Raw genomic sequence first — 22,708 nt, 5'->3', positions numbered from 1 at the left:
ATGTACAGAGGCTACAGAGCGAGGGTGGGGCTGTGGTAAATACCATCGGGACTGTGTATTACCACCCATTCCTTCAATGTTTACTGGAAAATTTACTCCCCTCTGCTGAGCCCAGGGAGCCACCAGACCCCACCCTAACCTGGAAGAAGCTGGGATCTGAACAGAAGTGTACAAGGCAGTATGCTCTCCTCTATATGGAGGGCCAGGGTGGGCAAAATAGGAGGCAGAAGGCCTCAGGAGGAGCAGACAAGTGAGGATGAGGAGGAAGGTAGGCAGTGGAGAAGACATGGTAGGGCATTTCAGGCAGAGGGCCTAGCATGTCCTAGAACAAGGCATGATCAGGAAGCAGCAAGAAGGCAGGCGTCCTGGCAGGGAGGTGGCAGGAGATGGAGCTGGTAAGATAGGTGGGGGCTGGATGATCAGCCTAAGGGAGTCTGGATTTGTGTTGGCAGTGGGGAGCCAACATCTCTATGTCCAGACCAGACCTCACCTCTTAATTTCTATCCATTTATGTATATTGTGTTGACATTTCCACTTGGATGTCTTATAGTCATCTCTAACTTTGTATTTCCCAGAAAGAATCCTGACTTACATGCTTCCTTGTCCAGCCCACCAGCAGAGATATTAAAAATATTTAGGGAAGAGGCACCAGCAGATTCCCAGGGTTTGGGATCAGCATCCCAAAGGCCCATAGCTGTGCCAGGCATTAACACTTTAGATGCTGGAGAGTGGGGGTCCCAGGGGAAAGTCCAAGCAGCTGGGGTGGCAAGGAGGCTCACAGCAGCAGTGGTTTTCCTAACAGGCACAGCCATACTGCAGTCCTGAAATGCACCAGCTGCACATGATCCCTGCTCCCACCAAATATAACCCTCCTGTGCTTTCCCCATCTCAGTAATGGTACCATCATCTGTCCAGGGACTTTTGCTGGAAACCAAGGCATTATCTCTGGGCCCAGGCCAAAAATATAATGCCATAATGCTGAATATTTTAAAAGTTATACATCAGATTAAGTCAATTACTTATTTGTTAAGAGAAAAATCTCCTTAATTTTTTTTTAAAAGATTTTATTTATGTATTCATTAGAGACAGAGAGAGAGAGGCAGAGGGAGAAGCAGGCTCCTAAGGAGCAGGGAGCCCGATGCGGGACTCGATCCCAGGACCCTGAGATCATGACCTGAGCCGAAGGCAGACGCTTAGCCATCTGAGCCACCCAGGCGCCCTCTCCTTAACTTTTTTTGAGGCATTTTTTACATAGAATAAAATGCACACATTTTAAGGGCATAGTTGGAGGAGCTTCAACAAATACATTGTGTAACCATGACCCCAGTCAATGACCATTAGCCTAGAAAGTTTCCTTATGCCTATTTGCAGCCAATTTCCCCTCTTCTCTCTTGCAGGCAACCACCCATCCAATTTCTATCACCATAGGTTAGTTTTGCCTATTACAGGACTTCATATAAATGGAATTAGGCAGTGTACTCTTTTGTGTCTGGCTTCTTTTGCTCAAAAGCTATGGATACTTTATGATTGAAAACTGGCAAAATATCAAAGGTGACTGAATTTAATGGCATTCTTTTGATGGATAGTAATGTATGTGTAAAAAAGAAATATGTGATTCATAAATCATTATATATTTCATAAAATTTGTTCTTGCCTTCATTTTAACAAAATCACTAATTACATTGTTATAATCAAGATTTTTCAAATAATTTTGTTTGATTGGCAATAAAGTCCCAAATTAGATAAGCTTGGTGAATCACTGTGTATTTTAGACTTTTTTTTTTTTTACTTTTTTACGAATTTCAATTTGGAAAAACTTTTCAGTGGTAACTGGAATTTTCAATAAACTTCTTAAGGCAATATTTTAGATTAAAAAAATGTATCATGAATTTTATATATTATATGTAGGTCAAATATTGTTATGGGAATGCATAATAAATTATATATTTCATAATAATTATATTTATATATCAAAATATAAAAAATTATATTTATATCAAAATTAATAAAACATATGTAATAAATTATAAAACTGAGAGCTTTTTCCCTAAGGTCAGGGACAAGACAAGGATGTCCGCTCTTACCACTTTTATTCAACATAGTACTGGATGTCCTAGCCACGGCAATCAGATGACAAAAAGAAATAAAAGGCATCCAAATCGGCAGGGAGGAAATAAAAGTTTCACTATTTGCAGATGACACACTATTATATATAGAAAACCCTAAAGACTCCAGAAAAAAACTACTAGAACTGATAAATGAATTCAGTAAAGTTGCTGGATATAAAATTAATGTACAGAAATCTATTGTATTTCTATACACTAATAATGAAGCAGCAGAAAGAGAAAATAAGAAAGCAATCTCATTTATAATTGCACCAAAACTAATAAAATACCTAGAATAAACTTAACCAAAGAGGTAAAAGACATGTACTCTGAAAAGTATAAAACACCGATGAAAGAAATTCAAGATGATACAAAGAAATGGAAAGACATTTCATGATCATGGGTTTGAAGACCAAATATTGTTAAAATGTCTATACTATTCAAAGCAATCTACAGATTTAATGTAATCCCTATAAAAATACCAACAGCATTTTCCACCAAACTAGAACAAGCAATCCTAAAATTTGTATGGAACCACAAACAACCCTGAAGAGCCAAAGCAATCATGAAAAAGAAAAAACCTGGACGCATCACAATTCTGGACTTCAAGTTATATTATAAAGCTATAGTAATCAAAACAGTATGGTACTGGCACAAAATAGATCAATAGAACAGAATAGAAAACCCAGAAATGAGCCCACAACTATATGATCAATTAATCTTCAACAAAGCAGGAAATAATACGCAATGGGAAAAAGACAGTCTCTTCAACAAATGGTATTAGGAAAACTGGACAGGAACATGATGAAGAATGAAACTGGACTACTTTCTTACACCATATACAAAATAAATTCAAAATGGATTACAGACCTAAATGTGAGACCTTAAACCATAAAAATCCTTGAAGAGAGCACAGGCAGTAATTTCTCTGACATCAGATGTAGTAGCATTTTTCTAGATATGTCTCCTGAGGCAAGGGGAAACAAAAGTAAAAATAAACTATTGGGACTACATCAAAATAAAAAGCTTCTGTACAGCAAAGGAAACAACCAACAAAACTAAAGGCAACCTACTGAATGGGAGAAGATATTTGCAAATGACATATCTAATAAAGGGTTAATATCCAAAATAGACAAAGAACTTCTATAACTCAACAGCCAAAAAAACAAATAATCTGGTTAAATGGGCAGAAGACATGAACAGACATTTCTCCAAAGAAGACATGCAGATGGCCAACAGACACATGAAAACATGTTCAACATCACTAATTATCAGAGAAACATGTTCAACATCACTAATTATCAGAGAAATTATAAATCAAAACCACAATAAGGTATCACCTTATTACACCTGTCAGAATGGCTAAAAACAAAAATGCAAGAAACAGTGTTAGAGAGGATGTGGAAAAAGGGGAACCCTCTTGCACTGTTGGTGGGAATGCAAATTGGTGCAGCCACTGTGGAAAACAGTATGGAGATTCCTGAAAAAGTTAAAAATAGAACTACCCTACAATCTAGTAATTCCACTCCTGGGTATTTACCCAAAAAATACAAAAGCACTAATTCAAAGGGATACATGCAACCCTATATTTATGGCAGCATTATTTACAATAACCAAATTATGGAAGCAGTTCATGTGTCCATTGATAGATGAATGGATAAGGAAGACGTGGTATATATATATATATATATATATACACAAAGGAATATTATTCAGCCATATAAAGGAATGAAATCTTGTCATTTGCAACAACACGGATGGAACTAGAGAGCATAATGCTAAGTGAAATAAGTCAGTCAGGGAAAGACAAATACCACACGATTTCACTCGTGTGGAATTTAAAAAGCAAAACAAATGAACAAAGGAAAAAAGAGAAAGACAAACCAAGAAACAGACTCTTTATTATCATTTTTTTAATTAACATATAATGTATTATTTGTTTCAGAGGTACAGGTCTGATTCATCAGTCTTACACAATTCACAGCACTCACCATAGCACATATTCTCCCCAATGTCCATCACCTAGCCACCCCATCCCTCCCACCCACCTCCACTCCAGCAACCCTCAGTTTGTTTCCTGAGATTAAGAGTCTCTTATGGTTTGTCTCCCTCTCTGGTTTCGTCTTGTTTCATTTTTCCCTCCCTTCCCCTATGATCCTCTGTCTTGTTTCTCAAATTCCTCATATCAGTGACATCATATGATAAATGTATTTCTCTGACTGACTTATTTCGCTTAGCATAATACCCTCTAGTTCCATCCACATCATTGCAAATGGCAAGATTTTGGGTCTTTTTGATGGCTGCATAATATTCCATTGTATATATATACACCCATCCTCTTTATCCATTCATCTGTTGATGGACATCTTGGCTCTTTCCATAGTTTGGCTATTGTGGACATTGCTGCTATAAACATTGGGGAGCATGTGCCCCTTCGGATCCCTACATTTGTATCTCTGGGGTAAATACCCAGTAGTGCAATTGTTGGGTCATAGGGTAGCTCTATTTTCAAGTTTTTGAGGAACCTCCACACTGTTTTCCAGAGTGGCTGCACCAGCTTGCATTCCCACCAACAGGGTAGGAGGGTTCCCCTAAGAAACAGACTCTTAACTATAGAGAACAAACAGATGGTTACCAGAGGGGAAGTGAGAGAGGGGAAAAAACTAAATTTATAAAAAGTAACATACGTAATAAATTATAACAAAAAATAATCCAAAATCTTTTCATTATATAAATCATCACCAGTTATACTGTGATTTTCATCATTCCTTAAAGCAATATCTAAGTCCATAAAGAATCAGTATCATGTTCACACATGCTATAACCAGTCCATATGTTTACATATAAACAAATATAAGAGTAGTATGAATTTTTTTATGATCAAATATTTATTAGCTGCCATGTGCCACTGTTACAAATACCAAGCAACTCTTGAGTTCCTCCTAGACCATAAACCGGAACACAAAGAGAAGCAAGCACAAGGATGTTGTTCCTCTGGGAAATGATGTCTCATTATGCACTCGTGCTATTTGAGAGAAGAGATTCCACAGAACCTGTTCATGTGTTTCTCTCTTCCTCTCCCCAAGAGCTCCGCCACTCACATGTTCTGCATACTCTGGAGCAGTGTCCATCTCTGATGTGGGCAGCAGGACAAGCCACAGAACCTCAAAGCCAAAGACCTCTTTACAGCCATGTAAAGAAAGTGGTCTATATCAATGATTGAGGGGGATGGTGGTTACACAGATGGACACATTCATCTCCTCACACTATGTACTTAAATGTGTGCATTTTATTGCATGTAAAACACACAATTTTTTGTATTGAGGATGCAAAGCAAGACAAATGAAGTGTTTCCCTGGGGCCTGAATGAGGTTAAGCACAAAAAGGAATGTTCGGTGTACAGGACATGCAGTGCCAGCACTTAGCACCAGCTCCTGAGTGTCAAGTCAACCATGCTTTCTTTACTAAACTGTGGGGGGTGGGGGGGGTGCATGCCAGGGAGGGAGTGGATACATAAGGCCTCTAAAGTGTGGGGCCCAGGGAAGAGACCCCTCCTGCACTGGTCCATAGGTGGCATTGCATCCTTGATTCCTCTTTTTTCCCCACTCCCCACATATCAAATCCATCAACTGGCCCTGTGGATTCTACCTCCAGAATATATCTTTCATGTCTCTTCTTGCTCCATCTGTGCTGCCCCCCTCCAGCCCAGGCTGCCACATCTCTCACTTGGATTACAACAATCTCTCTTTTTTTTTATTCTTATGTTAATCCCCATACATTACATCATTAGTTTTAGATGAAGTGTTCCATGATTCATTGTTTGTGCATAACACCCAGTGCTCCATGCAGAATGTGCCCTCCTCAATACCCACCACCAGGCTAACCCATCCTCCCACCCCCCTCCCCTCTAGAACCCTGTTTGTTTTTCAGAGTCCATCGTCTCTCATGGTTCGTCTGCCCCTCCGATTTCCCCCGCTTCATTCTTCCCCTCCCGCTACCTTCTTCTTCTTTTTTTTTTTCTTAACATATATTGCATTATGGACTACAACAATCTCTTGGTTAACAGGCCTCTCTGCTTCCTTTCCTGCCTTCCTCCTACCTGCCCCCCCCTATAGCAACCAGCGTGATATTAAAACATAAATAGCATCAGAATTGCTATCTTGCTGAAAACCATTCAACTGCATTCCCTTTGCTCTTAAGATAAAGACGCTTAAGTTTAGTGACCTTTAAGGTTCTCCAGGACTGGCCCCTGTGCAGCTCTCTGGCCTCAAGCAATCCCCCTGATTTATTCTCAATCAGCACACGCTGTTTAGTGACTTGTATGTTGCCCACAGGTTCTTCTGTCTCACCCACCCACCCAAAGCAGGCAGGGTCTATCTGTTTTGTTCGTTGCACTGTTGCCTGTCACAATGAGCACAGTTAATAAATATTGTTGGCCAAATAGATGAATGGATGTTTTTAAACAGGAGGGTGGCACAGAAAACTCTGAGTTTTTGGAAGGTGTCTGGATGTAGTGTGGAAGGTGAGATAGATGGAAACAGGCTGGAGGGAGGTGGCTGCCGTTTATGCATGGGCTTAGGATCTCACTGGACCAATCTCCACTGTTGAGAGCTAATGATAAAAAAAGAAGTGACTTAAAGGCTGAGACAGGGAGAGAGAGGCCAAGAAGCAGAAGCATTCTGCTTTATATAGTGGAGATCTATGTAAAATTTCAATAGGAAGTCTCCATACTAAAAATGGATTTCAGAACCCCTAGTGTAACAGAAAGAACACTAGGCTGGTAGTCAGGACCCCAAAGTTCCCGTCTTGTTTCTTTCCCTGAATGCTCTTTTGTAAGTCCCTTGCCTTTCCTGAACCTCAGGGAGGGCAGAGATCTGAATGATTTCTGAGGTTGGTACAGCACTGACATGCAGAGTCTACAGAAGCATGGCAGAGCCCTCACAGGCCTGCTTTGGCTCAAGTCCTTGCTTCGTTTTATCTGTGACTCCTTTGAAGCTGAGATGAGGGTCAACAGTACTAGAGATCAGGGAACCAAGAGGTGTTAGGTCTATGACATCACATGCTTAGGGTCGTACTGGGCCCCTGGCATTGCCGATTGAGAAAGGGAGGGAGCAGATGGAATCTGGCAAGTGGGCCACGGTTGGCTGTGACCCTGGAGTTAACGATTCAGGATCAATGGCCAGAATCAGGGTCCAAAGGGGTATGTCTCAATGTAGGGGCACAGTAGCCAACAAGAACACCAGGATTCAGACTACAGACAGCGCTATGGATTCTCAGGGCAAGATTGCAGCCAGCAGCTGGGAAGATAGGCTGTTCTGTCTCCAGTTACATGGACTGGAATCAGGCAGGACCCTGGTCCAACAGGGATCTGGAGCAGATTTTTAAAACCCCAAATTGAACTTCATCCCCCTAGACTAAGAAGTGTTCCCTGACCCCGCCCAGGCAAAGTTAGTGTGGTTCCCTCTTTTGTGTTGCTCATGTCATTGTCTGTGGATTGTCTGTGGATACCTCCGTCTCTACTTCTGTGCCAATCCACTTTGTATCACTGGCACTCACTGTGGGGTGGGGTAGGACAGTAGCTATTCATTGAATTAATGTAAAGGGAGGGATGGATGAATGGACAGATGAAATAATACACTAACTCCATATGCTGAGGAAAAGCTGGGGCTCAGTAGGCAGGTGGGTTCTCAGGGGAACTGTAGGCCCTTCAAACACCCAGCTTCTCAGTTTATTTGTTTTGTTTTATTTATTTATTCAACAAACATTTTTGCTGAGTACCTCCTATGTGCCAAACTATGAGATGCATGCTATGGGGGTATTTGAATCCTGATTAAGGGCAAGGATTCTGTAGCCTGATTACCCAGATTTGAATCTTGTCCCTAGCACTTACTAGCAGCTTAATAGTAAGCAAAGTATTCACTTTGTGTCTCAGTGAAAATAACAGTACCTACTTTATGGGTTGTTAAGATATTAAATGCATTGATGATTTTAAAGCTTTTTGAGTCCCTAGCGCATGGTAAGTGTTAGCTTTACTCTGTATTCTCAAGTCACAGGTCAAGTCAGGGATGGGAGGGTGGTCTAACCCAACACACAATAACCCAAGCAGATTATATATTCACAGAGGTACAGACAAGTTATTGAGGGAGTGGCCAGGGTGGCATTGTGGAAGAGCAGTCTTCGCACTGAAGCTTATAGGTTGAGTTTAGGCTTGATTCAGCATGCTATGAGATACACACCTTTTAGGGTGATGGTAGTCAAACATTCGTCCTCATGTCCTGAAAATTTAGGGTCACTAGGGACCTTAAGGCTACCTTGATCCACTGTTTCCTTTTAGTTTCCTTTTATGGTCAAGACCCCTGGTAAAAGGTAAAAGGTCAAGGTAAAAGGTAAAAGATCGTTGTTTCCTTTTATGGTCAAGACCCCTGGTAAAAGGTCTCAGTTCAGGACACACAACTAGTTGTTTATTTAACAAATCATTCATTCATTCTGCAAATATTCACTAAGAACTTACTGTGTGCCAGGCACTAGGGTAGTTGGGGATCTAGGGATCAAAGTATGCATGTCCTTCTCCAAAGGAGTTCATACACTCAAACAGTGATAGACACAGAACACGAACCCAGATCCCAGCCTCCCAGCCCAGAGCTCCTTCCAATTCCCACGAGGACCTTTCACAGACTAGAGCACTGAGCTCATCTTCTCCAAGAGCTGAGTCATGAGTTACTTTCCCCATCCCATACATGTTTATTTATGAACTGTAGATACCCTGGGACAGGGCCTATGAAATTCAACCTCTATTTTTCCCTCAGAGCCTGGAGCTATCTAAACGCTATGTTTATTTTTAAACAACAGCACTGTCACTGATGACTCACAATGACTTTTGTAATCTTCTCTGAAACCTACCATTGTATATGTCTGTCCATGTGATTTTGTCTCCCTTTCCAATTTCTTGGCCCTGAGCCTCATTCTGGTTGTTATTTCCTTCCCCCTACCTTCCCACTTCCTCCTCCCCCACCCCTATGGACTATTCCACAACTACATAAGGATCCGTTGCTATGTTTGTCTAAGTATCTATATTCCTTTAGCCCCACAACTTGCATACTGAATCTGGCCCCAAGTCCTTTGAAAGGCTAACTTCTTGTCTAGAATAGGGACTGGGGCTGAGAGAGCTCACACCTTTCCTCTCTCAGTGGTTTCATCATCTTCAGATATCTTGTATCCTTTAGGCACCACAAGCCCAGTACCAGGAGCTAACAAGCTTCTCAAGGGCCCCCCAAAATGTTTAGGACCACCTCTCTCCCTCCCCTTTTTTTTACAGAATTCAAGATACAAAACATCAAAAGCAATAAATATTTAAACAAATGTCTACAAATGTAAATTTTTATCACCTTATTGTTAGTTTTTCAATTTAATTGTGACAGTGACTGCCACATATCTCATTCTTCCTTTATTAATAGATTGTCTGAATTTTAACTAGGCATAAGATCACCCAGCAAAAGACTATACTGCCAAACCCTCTTAAAGCGAAATGTGGTCATGTGACTAAGTTCTGGACATGGGAAGTGAGTACAAGTGATACCTACTACTTTTGGTTGTGCAGATGTGGGCCTATATTCATCTTCTTCATAGTCAGTGCACTTGAGACTCTTGTAAGGCACAAATTATGCTACTTATGGAAGATAGTTTGTCCATTTAATTTATTTTTTATTTTTTATTTTTTAAGATTTTTATTTATTTGTCAGAGAAAGAGAGAGAGCACAAGCAGGGGGAGCAGCAGAGGGAGAGGGAGAAGCAGGCTCCCCACTGAGCAAGGAGCCCGATGTGGGACTCGATCCCAGGACCCCGGAATCATGACCTGAGCCGAAGGCAGACACTTAACGACAGAGCCACCCAGGCGTCCCGATAGTTTGTCCATTTTAATTGCCGAGCAGCATTCCATTGTATAAATATACCACAGTATATCCATTTTCTTATTGATAGACACTTGAGCTGTTTCCAGTTTGGCAGTATGATGAATAAAGTTGTAGTGAACATTGTTATACAAATATTTTTGTGGTATAAATGTTTCATTTATCATAGGTAAATTCCTAGGGAAAAACTGGGTCATAGGATGGGTGTATATTGAGTTTCATAAGAAATGCCAGACATTTACCAAAAGTGTTTGTACCATTTTACACTACCAACAACATTGTGTGAGATTTCTGGTTGTTCCACAATCTTTTCAACATCTATATTTTCAGTTTTTTAAATTTTATCCATTCTGGTGAGTGTGTAATATCATTTCATTGTGGTTTTAATTTACATTTCCTGACAATTAATGATGTCAAGCACAGGAAGACAGTAAAAAGAAAACAGTGAAATAATTAAAAAAAAAAAAGCCAGAACAAACAGAAAAATAAAATATCAGGATTAAGCCTTAATATATCAATATATCAATAATTACATTAAATCTAAATGGCCTAAATATACTAATTAAAACACAGAGATTGGTAGAGTTGGGGGGGGGAAGCATGACCCAACAATATGCTATCTATAAGAAACTCACTTTAAATATAACAATAAAGAAAAATTGAAAGTAAAAGGATGGAAAAAGATATATCATGCAAAAGTAATCAAAGGAAAGCAGGAATGAGTGACCACAATAATATCAGACAAAATAAATTTCAGAGCAAAGAAAATTATCAGAGACAGAGAAAACATTATAAAATGATAGAAGGATCAACTCACCAAGAAGACATAGCAATCATAAATGGATATATACCAAACAACAGAGCTATAAATTATGTGAAGCAAAAAGTAATAGAACTGGGGCACCTGCATGGCTTAGTCATTAAGCATCTGCCTTCGGCTCAGGTCATGATCCCAGGGTCCTGGGATTGAGCCCCGCATTGGGCTCCCTGCTCGCCAGGAAGCTTGCTTCTCCCTCTCCCACTCCCCCTGCTTGTGTTCCCTCTCTTGCTGTGTCTCTCTCTGTCAAAAGGAATAGAACTTAAGTGAGAAATAGGTAAATCCACACTTACATTTGGAGACTTCAACACCTTTCTCTGAACAATTGGTAGAACAACTAGATAGAAAATCAGCAAGGATATAGAAGAACTCACCAACACCATCTACCAACAGATTCTAATTAACATTTAAAAAATACTGCACCCATTGGACAGCCACATGCAGAAGAATGAAACTGGACCATTTCCTTACACCACACACAAAAATTGACTCAAAACGGATGAAAGACCTAAATGTGAGACAGGAATCCATCAAAATCCTTGAGGAGACCACAGGCAGCAACCTCTTCGACCTCAGCTGCAGCAACTTCTTCCTAGACACATTGCCAAAGGCAAGCGAAGCAAGGGCAAAAATGAACTATTGGGACTTCATCAAGATAAAAAGCTTTTGCACAGCAAAGGAAATAGTCAACAAAACCAAAAGACAACTGAAAGAATGGGAGAAGATATTTGCAAATAACATATCAGATAAAGGGCTAGTATCCAAAATCTATAAAGAACTTATCAAACTCAACACCCAAAGAACAAATAAACCAATCAAGAAATGGGCAGAAGACATGAACAGACACTTCTGTAAAGAAGATATCCAAATGGCCAACAGACACATGAAAAAGTGTTCAACATCACTCGGCATCAGGGAAATACAAATTAAAACCTCAATGAGATACCACCTCACACCAGTCAGAATGGCTAAAATTAACAAGTCAGGAAACGACAGATGTTGGCGAGGATGTGGAGAAAGGGGAACCCTCCTACACTGTTGGTGGGAATGCAAGCTTGTGCATCCACTCTGGAAAACAGTATGGAGGTTCCTCAAAAAGTTGAAAATAGAGGGGAACCTGGTGGCTCAGTCATTAGGCGTCTGCCTTCAGCTCAGGTCGTGATCCCGGGGTCCTGGGATGGAGCCCCGCATCAGGCTCCCTGCTCAGCAGGAAGCCTTCTTCTCCCTCTCCCACTCCCCCTGCTTGTGTTCCCTCTCTCGCTGTGTCTCTCTCTGTCAAATAAATAAAATCTTAAAAAAAAAAAAAAAGTTGGAAATAGAGCTACCCTATGACCCAGCAATTGCATTACTGGGTATTTACCCCAAAGATACAAATGTAGTGATCCAAGGGGGCACATGCACCCCCAATATTAATAGCAGCAATGTCCACAATAGCCAAACTATGGAAAGAGCCAAGATGTCCATCAACACATGAATGGATAAAGAAGATGTGGCATATATATACAATGGAATATTATGCAGCCATCAAAAAAACCAAAATCTTGCCATTTGCAACGACATGGATGGAACTAGAGGGTATCATGCTAAGCAAAATAAGTCAATCAGAGAAAGACAAGTATCATATGATCTCATTGATATGAGGAGTTTGAGAAACAAGACAGAGGATCATAGGGGAAGGAAGGAAAAAATGAAACAAGATGAAACCAGAGAGGGTGACAAACCATAAGAGACTCTTAATCTCAGGAAACAAACTGAGGGTTGCTGGAGTGGTGGGGGGTGGGAGGGATAGGGTGGCTGGGTGATGGACACTGGGGAGAATATGTGCTATGGTGAGCACTGTGAATTGTGTAAGACTGATGAATCACAGACCTGTACCTCTGAAACAAATAATACATTATATGTTAAAAAAAAAAAAAAAGAAGAAGAAGAAGAAGATGATAGTAGGAAGGGAAAAATGAAGGGGGGAAATCGGAGGGGGAGATGAACCATGAGAGACTATGGACTCTGAGAAACAAACTGAGGGTTTTAGAGGGAAGGGAGTGGGGGGATGTGTTAGCTTGGTGATGAGAGAGAACACAAATTACCAACACCAGGAATGACAAAATGGACATCACTACAGACCATGTAAGTATCCACAGGATAATAAGTGACTACTACAAACAATTCTACACACATAATTTGACAACTTAGATGAAATGGACCAATTCCTTGAAAAACACAAACTACTACAACTCACCCATATAGAATAGATAATTTTTATTTATTTATTTTTGAAATAGATAATTTTAATAGATCTGTAACTATTAATAAAATTGAATTTGTGGGGCGCCTGGGTGGCTCAGTTGGTTAAGCAACTGCCTTTGGCTCAGGTCATGATCCTGGAGTCCCGGGATCGAGTCCCGCATCGGACTCCCTGCTCGGCGGGGAGTCTGCTTCTCCCTCTGATCCTCCCCCTCTCATGCTCTCTGTCTCCCATTCTCTCTCTCAGATAAATAAATAAAAAATCTTTAAAAAAAAATTGAATTTGTAATTTTAAAACTCCCCAAAAGAAATCTCCAGACCCAGATGGTTTCAAAGATTCTACCAAATGTTTAAAGAAGAATGTAGACTATCTACACAATCTCTTCCAGAAAACAGAAAAGGAAAACACTTCACAATTTATTTTATGAATCTAGTATTACTTTATACCAAAACAAAAGAAGCACAAAAGAGAGAAAACTTTAGACCAATATCTCTCATAAACTTAGATGCAAAAATCCTCAACAAAATATTAACAAACCAAATACAACAATGTATAAAAAGAATTATACACCATAAACAAGTAGGATTTATTCCAGCTATGCAAGGCTAGTCAACATGCAAAGATAAATCAATGTAACCTACCACATTAACAAGTTAAAGAAAAAAATCACATGATCATATCAATCATTGCCCCCAAAAAATGCTTTTGACAAGATTCAACACCCTTCATGATAAAAACTCTCAGGAAAACAGGAATAGAGGGGAACTTTCTCAACTTAATAAAGATCATCTACAATAAGCCTACAACTAACAGTTTATTTGACAGTGAAAGACTCAATGCTTTTCCCCTAAGACTGGAAAAAGACAAGGAAGTCTGCTCTTACTACTCTTATTCAACATAGTACTGGAAGTTCTGTTCAGTACAATAAGGCAAAACAAAGAAATTAAATGCATACCCAATCAGAAAGGAAGAAAATAGAACTGTTCCTTTTGCAGATGACAAGATTATCTACATAGAAAATCATAAGGAATCTACAAAAAAATTCTTAGGGCTAATAAGTGAGTTCAGCAAAGTATCTTGCAGGATGCAAAAATCAGTTGCATTTCTATATATTTGCAATAAACACATGGATCCAGAAATTAAAAATACAAAACCTGTATAAATTTGTATGCTGAAAACTACAAAATGCTGATGAAAGGAGTCAAAGAAGATGTAAGTAAATGGTGAGACATAACCATGTTCATGGACTGGAACACCCAATATGTTGATTCTTCCCAAATTGATATACAGGTTCAATGCAATTCCTATCAAAATTCCATCAAGATTTTTTTAGATATAGACAAGGTTATTCTTTTCTTAAATATTTTTAATTTTTAAAAATTTTTAAATAGGCTTACACCCAATGTGGGGCTTGAACCCACGACCCTGAGATCAAAAGTCACATGCTCTACCAGCTGAGCCAGCCAGGTGCCCCCTAGACAAGATTATTTTGAAGTTTATATGGAAAGGCAAAAACCTAAGACAATTCAGAATAACTAAAACAATTTTGGAAAAAAGAAGAATAAAGTGGGAGGAATGGGAATAATTGATTTTAAGACTTATTACAGAGTTATAGCAATCAGGAATAAATGGTATTGGTGTAGAGAAAGACACATAGATCAATGGAAGAGAACCCTAAAATCAGCCTATACAAATATGTCCAACTGGTTTTTGTGGGGGTTTTTTTTTAGCATAAAAGTCTTTATTATAATGACTGAGGTAAATAAAACATGATCATTAAAATAATTTTTAAAATTTTTATTTATTTTTTAACAGTATAATTAACATACAGTGTTATATTAGTTTCAGATGTACAATATAGTGATTCAACAATTCTATACATTACTCGGTGCTCATCATAATAACTGTACTCTTAGTCCCCTTGACTTGTTTCACACATCCCCCCTCCCATCTCCCTTCTAGTAACCATCGGTTTGTTCTCTATAGTTAAGAGTCTGCTTTTTGGTTTGTCTCTTTCTTTCTTTGTTTTGTTCTTAAATTCCACATACGAGTAAAATCATATGGTATTTGTCTTTCTCTGACTGACTTATTTCACTTAGCATTATACCCTCTAGATCCATCCATGTGGTTGCAAATGACAAGACTTCATTCTTATTTTTACAGCTGAGTAATATTCCATTGCATACATATGCATCCTCTTTGTCCATTCATTTATCAGTGGACACTTGGATTGTTTCCATATCTTGACTATTGTAAATAATGCATATCTTTTTCTTTCAGATTTTATTTATTTGAGAGAGAGCGAGAGTGCACAAGTGGGTGGAGGGAGTGGGAAAAAGACTGCCTGCCGAGCAGAGAGTCTGACATGGGGCTTGATCCCAGGACTCTGGGATCATGACCTGAGCCAAAGGCAGACACTTAACAAACTCAGCCACCCAGGCACACCTGCATATATCTTTTTGAATTACTGTTTTCATTTTCTTTGGGTAAATACCCAGTAGTGGAATTACTGGATCATAGGGTAATTCTGTTTTTTTAAGTTTTTGAGGACCCTCCATACTATTTTCCACAGTGGCTGCACCAGTTTGCAGTCCCATCAACAGCGCAAGAGGGTTTCTTTTTCTCCATATCCTCATCAACACTTGTTGTTTCTTGTGTTTTTGATATTAGCCATTCTGACAGGTGTGAGGTGATACCTCATTGTGGTTTTGATTTGCAGTTCCCTGATAATTAGTGATGTTGAGCATGTTTTCATGTGTCTGTTGGCCATCTGTATGTCTTTAGAAAAATGTCTGTTCATGTTCTCTGCCCATGTTTAATTGGATTACCTGTGTTTTTCTCGTGTTGAATTGTATAAGTTCTTTGTATGTTTTGGGTATTTACTCCTTATTTTATTTTATTTTTTTATAGGATTATTGGAGCTTAGGTTTTTTTTTGGGGGGGGGGTTTGTGTGTGTGTGTTTTAAGATTTTATTTATTTATTTGCCAGAGACAGAGAGAGAGCACAAGCAGAGGGAGCAGCAGGCAGAGGAAGAGGGAGAAAGCAGGCTCCCCACCGAGCAAGGAGCCCAATGTGGGGCTCGGTCCCAGGACCCTGGGATCATGACCTGAGCCGAAGGCAGACGCTTAACCGACTGAGCCACCCAGGCGCCCCTATTTACCCCTTAATGGACATATAATTTGCAATTATCTTCTCCCATTCAGTGGGTTTTTTGTTTTGTTTTGTTGATGGTCTCCTTCACTGTGCAAAATCTTTTTATTTTGCTGTAGTCCCAATAGTTTATTTTTGTTTTTGTTTCCCTTGCCTCAGGAGACGTATCTAGAAAAATGTTTCTACGGCTGATGTCATAAGAGATTACTGCCTATATTTTCTTCTTGGAATTTTATGGTTTCAGGTCTCACATTTAGGTCTTTAATATATTTTGAGTTTATTTTTGTGTACAGTGTAATAAAGTGGTGCAGTTTCATTCTTTTGCATGTAGTTGTCTAGTTTTCCAACACCATTTGTTGAAGAGACTTTTTCCCATTGCATGTTCTTGTCTCCTTTTCATAGATTAATTGTCCATATAACCATGGGTTTATTTCTGGGTTTTCTGTTCTGTTCTATTGATCTATGTGTCTATTTTTGTGCCATTTCCATACTGGTTTGATTACTACAGCTTTGTAGTATATCTTGAAATCTGAGACTGTGATACCTCCAGTTTTGTTCTTTTTCAAGATTGCTTTGGCTATCTGGGGTCTTTTGTGGTTTCATACATTCATAAGATTATTCATAATTCATAGGATTATTTGTTCTAGTGCTGTGAAAAATGCTCTTGGTATCTGCTAGGGATTTATGCCCAACTGGTTTTTGACAAAGATGTAAAAGCAATTAAATGAAGGAAACATGGGCTTTTGAACAAAAGGTGCTGGAGCAATAGGACATCCATAGGCAAAAAAACCAAACCAAACCAAACCAAACCAAAACAAAAACAAAAAACACCTCCCCCCCCAAAAAAACTAAAAAAAATCATGACCAAAGTTTCAAAACATAAGGAAAAACACAGGAGAAACTCCTCAGAATGTAGGGCTAGGCAAAGACTTCTTAGACCAAAAGCATGATCCATGAAAGGAAAAGCAGATAAATTGGACTTTATCACAATTACAAACATTTGCTCTTCAAAAGACCTTGTTAAAAGGATGAAAATACAAGCCACAGAGTGGCTGGAACTATTTACAAACCATGTATCTGACAAAGGACTAGTACTGAGAATATATAAAGAATTCTAAAAACTGAACATTAAAAAATCACAATTAGAAAACAGACAAAATACGTGAACAGACATTTCACTGAAGAGGATATTCAGGTTGAAAATAAGCACATGAAAAATGCTCAACATCATTAGCCATTAGGGAAATACAAGTTAAAGTCACAACAAAATGTGACTCTACTACTACTAGAATGTCTAAAAAAAAAATGGTGATGATGCCAAATGTTGGTAAGGATGCAGAGAAATTAGACCACTCATAGATATATTGCTGGTGGGAATGTAAAATGGACAACTACTCTGGAGAGCAGTTTGGCAATTTTTTAAAAAACTAAACATGCAAGCACCATATGACCTAGCAATTGTACTCATCAGCATTTATTCCAGATAAATGAAAACTTATGTTCACACAGAAAAACCCTGTATACAAATATTTGTAAGCAGTTTTATTCAGGATATCTGAAAACTGGAAAGAACCTAGCTATTTTTCAGTGGGAGACTGAATAAACAAAATGTGGTACATCCCTACCATGGAACACTACACATCAATAAAAAGAAATGAACTATTGTTACATGCAACAACCTGGATGAGTCTCCAGAAAATTATGCTGAGGAAAAAAAGTAAATTCCAAAAGTTTACATATTGTGTCATTCCATTTATATAACACAGATTTGTGTTTGCCAAGAGTTAAATAGCAGTATAGATATAAAAGAAGAACATAATGGAGGGGCGCCTGGGTGGCTCAGTCATTAAGTGTCTGCCTTCGGCTCGGGTCATGATCCCAGGGTCCTGGGATCGAGCCCCAAATCGGGATCCCTGCTCTGTGGGAAGCCTGCTTCTCCCTCTCCCACTCCCCCTGCTTGTGTTCCCTCTTTGGCTGTCTCTCTGTCAAATAAATAAATAAAATCTTAAAAAAAAAAAAAAAAAGAAGAAGAAGAACATGATGGATCCTTGTGCTTATGGAAATGTTCTGTATCCTGACTATATCAATGTCAATATCCTAACTGTAACCTTGGCAAGACATTACCATTAGGGAAAACTGGGTAAAGGGTACACAAGATCTCTCTGTATTATTCCTCACAACTGCATGTGAGTCTACAATTTTCTCAAAATAAAAAAAATTAATTAAGATGTTACCTTTGTGGTTTCTCTCTTGTCCGAACCCTGATTGATACAATACCCTTCATCAGACTGGGGAATTTCTCTTCTCTTCCTAGTTTGCTCCAGTTTGCCGGGAGTTTTAGTCAGGATAGGTGTTGATTTTTGCCAACTGCTCTTTTTTTTGCACCTACTGAAAATAATCATGTGGTTTTTCAAATTATATTGTTTGATTTTTATTTTTTATTTTATTTTTATATTGTACATTGCTGGATTCAACTTGCTAATATTTGCTAAAGATTTTTATGTCTATATTAGGAAATGTCTTTCAGATACCTAAGGGAGTGACGTTATTAGTTTCTATAATTAAAAAAGACCTAAGCAAAAACAGGAAAATATTAAATTTTGACAAGGCTGGATGGTGGGTAAACAGCAATTTGTTGCATTATCGTCCACACTTTCCTGCTTTCTTATTTTTTTCTCTCTCTTCAATTGAACAATCCTTACCTTTAACTTGGAAGATAGATTCAAAGAACAGATTGAGGACATAATAACCGGGTTCTTTATGCTACTAGAACTACAGGGGTGGGATAGCCTTATGTATCCTCTTCACCTAGAAATAGGCCTAACAACACATAGTTGGTACTCAGTGAAAGTTTATTGAATGAGTTCAGATTTCTTTGAACGACAATCCAATACAACATAATGGATACTGTGCTCCAGATCCACCCTCAGGACCTAGCGTCATTCCCCCAGCTTCTGGGACTAGGCTGGTTTATGGCTCATAATTCTCTGGGAATTGCCTTCCATAGAAGGAAGCAGCCTTGCCGAGAGTTACAGATAGAGAGAGCCTCTATCACTGCTCAGTGATAGGACAAAAATTTCTGGCCCCTGTTCTTTAATTTGAAATAACTCTTAAAGGTCATCCCCGGCTCAGAGCATTCTTTGAGATAGGCTGAGGTCTCTGCCGCGATTGTTTCAGTTTAACTTCTCCCGCTGCGAATCCTGCTTCCATCACTCTTACAGCTCCCCGCCATATTTCTGCACGTTCACCTCCTTTTCGCTCTCTTCCTCGGGTAATTCCACCCAGGACACACATTACCCTATTTTATATTCTCTTCCTAGCAGTTAGCCGTATGTGAAATAACCTTATTTATTTAACGCTTTAACACTTGGCTTATTGTCTGCAGTAAGACTGTAAGCTTCCCAGGACAGACTCTTTTCCCCATACACGGTGCACCACTGTATCAAACGCCTACTGGTTGTTGAAATGAATGAGTGGAAGAGACACACCTGATACTGGGTCTTGGGCTCACAATCTCTCAAGAGCCTGCGACCGGCACTTTGGAGCAGCGGCTGGGGACGTGCCTCCGAGTCCCCGCCCCTCCTGCCACGCCCCCAGGCCAAGGCAGGGGGCGGACCTCGCAGACGCCCCGGCTGAAGCTATGCGGCAGCCGGCGGTACGGCTGGTGCGGCTAAGCCGGATACCCTACACCGAGCTGCTGGCCCTGCAGGAGCGCTGGCTGCGGCGGCTGCAGGCCGAGCCGAGCACTGAGGCCCTGTCGGGGACTGAGGCGGGCGCGCTCCTGCTCTGCGAGCCCGCGGGGCCCGTGTACACGTCCGGGCTGCGCGGCGGCCTGACGCCGGAGGAGACGGCGCGGCTGCGGGCCTTGGGCGCCGAGGTACGCACCACAGGCCGCGGTGGCCTGGCTACCTTCCACGGCCCAGGCCAGCTGCTCTGCCACCCGGTCCTAGACCTGAGACGCCTGGGCCTGCGCCTGCGCACGCACGTAGCGGCGCTGGAGGCGTGCGCCGTGCGCCTGTGCGAGTGCCAGGGCTTGTCCGGTGCTCGCGCGCGGCCCCCGCCCTACACTGGCGTCTGGCTCGGGGAGCGCAAGGTCTGCGCGATAGGTTAGTGCGGAGGGCCGAGGCGGGGCCGGGGGGGGCGGGACTTGGCGGGGCTGGACCAATGGAGGTGAGAGCAAGCTCGGGCTGGGCGAAAGCGTACCTGGCGCGGGCTTTGAATCAGAACTACCCGCTGCGTTTGAGGTGTTAAGCCTTCTCACTGATCTCATATTCACAGCTCTCAGGAGGGCCCTCAGTGGTCATCTCATCCAATATTCATATTTTTGATAAGTGAATGCCAGGTTACTAACAATGAATCACAAGCACAATGGAGCTTAGTAATTTTCAAACATTTTCTTTTAAAGCAACAGAATCTCTGTTAAAGACATTTTCTGGAATCTCCGTAATAAGTGCAGGAGCTGTGGAGCCACACACCCCTCCCCAGCCATGTCCCCCTTCCCCGATCTATGTACAACCCCTTGGGTGCTCAGAAACAGCTGAAAAACCAGTGATGGTGTCCAGTTCCTTCATCACACTGAGGGAGATCATGAAGCCTGGGGAGGGAGGATATCTACTCTAAGACCCTTTTTTTTGTCTTGCAGGAGTCCGCTGTGGAAGGCACATCACGTCCCACGGCCTGGCTCTGAACTGTTCTACAGACCTTTTGTGGTTTGATCACATTGTCCCCTGCGGGCTGGTTGGGACAGGTGTCACCTCTCTGAGTGAGGAGCTCCAAAGGCACGTCACTGTGGATGAAGTTATACCACCTTTCCTTGAGGCCTTTAAAGAGACCTACAAGTGCACGTTGATATCAGAGGACAGCTCCAACTGAAGAGTGTTCATGTTATCACAGCTGGGAGGTCCTGCTTGAAAAGCACCAAGACTGACTTGGGAGTCACTGAAACCCAGATTCTAGACTTGGCTCTGTCATTCACTCACCATGAGACTATGAGCAAAGTATGAGCTCTTAGCCATTGTTTCCATATGTTTGCTGGTTTATTTATATCTTCTCACCTACCTCAGGTACGGTAGATGTGAAAACATTATGAAAAGCAACACCTGCCATATAAATGTAACATTAGCACTACTATTGACACCCCATTTTCTCAGCTTAGAGAAACTCAGATATAGAGAATCAGTTCTCAGATATTTATTACCTCCTAAATACTGTATTTAATTGGGCAATTCTGGGCTCCAATTCCTTTGATTTTGTGGGAATCATATCTCTAGATAGCCCAGGTGAGGATGATATGTGGGGAGCTTTCTGCAATAAAAGGAAAAGCAATCTTTAAAGAATAAAATGAGATCTTGACTTCCTGCATTGGATTGCCGAGCCTGAAAACTATTTTTAGTTAGGTAACCTGAGTCAGACCAGAGCCCAGGAAAAGACAAGAATAATTTCTCACACTGTACAAATGCCAAAGGTAGAAGTATGTTTTCCTTAAATGAGATCTCTAAATTTATGAGGCTGTGTATTAACTATCCATTGCTGTGTAACAGATCACCCCAAAACTTAATGACTTAAAACAATAAACATTATCTCATGTATATTCTGTGGGTCAAGAATTTGGGAAAAGCTTCACTGGGTGATTTTGGGTTGAGATCTCTCATGAGGTATAGTCAAAATGTCTGCTGGGGCACCTGGGTGGCTCAGTTGGTTAAGCGACTGCCTTCGGCTCAGGTCATGATCCTGGAGTCCCGGGATCGAGTCCCGCATCGGGCTCCCTGCTCGGCAGGGAGTCTGCTTCTCCCTCTGACCCTCTTCCCTCTCGTGCTCTCTGTCTCTCATTCTCTCTCACAAATAAATAAATAAAATCTTAAAAAAAAAAAAAATGTCTGCTGGATCAGCTGTCATCTGAAGGTTTGGGCATGGAGGATCCATTTCCAAGATGGTTCACTCTGCTTCGTTGGTACTGGTTGTTGACGGGGCCTGCGTTCCTCACCGTGTAGGCCACTCCACAGAGCTACTTGTTCCCCTGGGGCAAGTGATGCCAGAAAGAGACAAGGTGGAAGCCACAAGGTATTATGACCCAGCCTTGGAAATTACACAGTCATTTCTACCATTTCCTAATAGATGAATCTGACTCAGTGTGGAAGGGACTGCACTGGGTGAGGGGAAGTGAAGATCATTAGGGACCATCTTGGAGACTGGCTACCATAAGCAGTTAGGGTGGAAAGATCCTTGAATGAGAAGTCAGATGACTCAGGTTGCAGTCCCAGCTCTTTGGGCAAGTCATTTACCTCTCTGGGCTTCAGTTTCCCCTATATAAGCACTGTCCAATAGGAATGCAATGTGAGCCACACTGTAATTTTACTTTTCCAGTAGCCACATTAAAAAAGGAAAAATAAACAGGTGGCATTAATAATACTTTAATTAACCTAATATAAAAATGTTTTACATTCCTTTTCTCCATGCTCTATCCAGAAGTTCAGTGTGTATTTTCCA

At 40.7% G+C, this 22,708-nt stretch overlaps 1 protein-coding gene and 1 non-coding gene across 2 annotated transcripts; one reads left to right on the top strand and one right to left on the bottom strand.

Moving 5' to 3' along the window:
• Positions 1 to 14,467: 14,467 nt before the first annotated feature.
• TRNAK-UUU lies at positions 14,468 to 14,540 on the bottom strand. The gene has a single exon. It is a non-coding gene; the product is annotated as a tRNA-Lys (tRNA).
• A 5,320-nt stretch (positions 14,541 to 19,860) lies between these two features.
• LIPT2 (lipoyl(octanoyl) transferase 2) lies at positions 19,861 to 21,959 on the top strand. The gene is made up of 2 exons (XM_034995614.1): positions 19,861 to 20,328; positions 20,865 to 21,959. Exons 1-2 carry the CDS (start codon positions 19,863 to 19,865, stop codon positions 21,092 to 21,094), a joined length of 696 nt encoding a protein of 231 aa, XP_034851505.1. The 5' UTR covers positions 19,861 to 19,862; the 3' UTR covers positions 21,095 to 21,959.
• Positions 21,960 to 22,708: the final 749 nt, after the last annotated feature.

The sequence above is a fragment of the Mirounga leonina genome, unplaced genomic scaffold (genome assembly GCF_011800145.1).
Source record: "Mirounga leonina isolate KUSES-001 unplaced genomic scaffold, KU_Mleo_1.0 Mir_92, whole genome shotgun sequence".
In the NCBI taxonomy this organism is placed as follows: Eukaryota; Metazoa; Chordata; class Mammalia; order Carnivora; family Phocidae; genus Mirounga; species Mirounga leonina.
This window is presented reverse-complemented; position numbering and strand designations above follow the sequence as displayed.

Bases quoted from the DNA above. Each gene is read 5' to 3' on its own strand.
- LIPT2 (XM_034995614.1), top strand. From the start codon at position 19,863: ATGCGGCAGCCGGCGGTACGGCTGGTGCGGCTAAGCCGGATACCCTAC. The intron at 20,329-20,864 runs GTTAGTGCGGAG...TTTGTCTTGCAG, and splicing joins GCGCAAGGTCTGCGCGATAG to GAGTCCGCTGTGGAAGGCAC.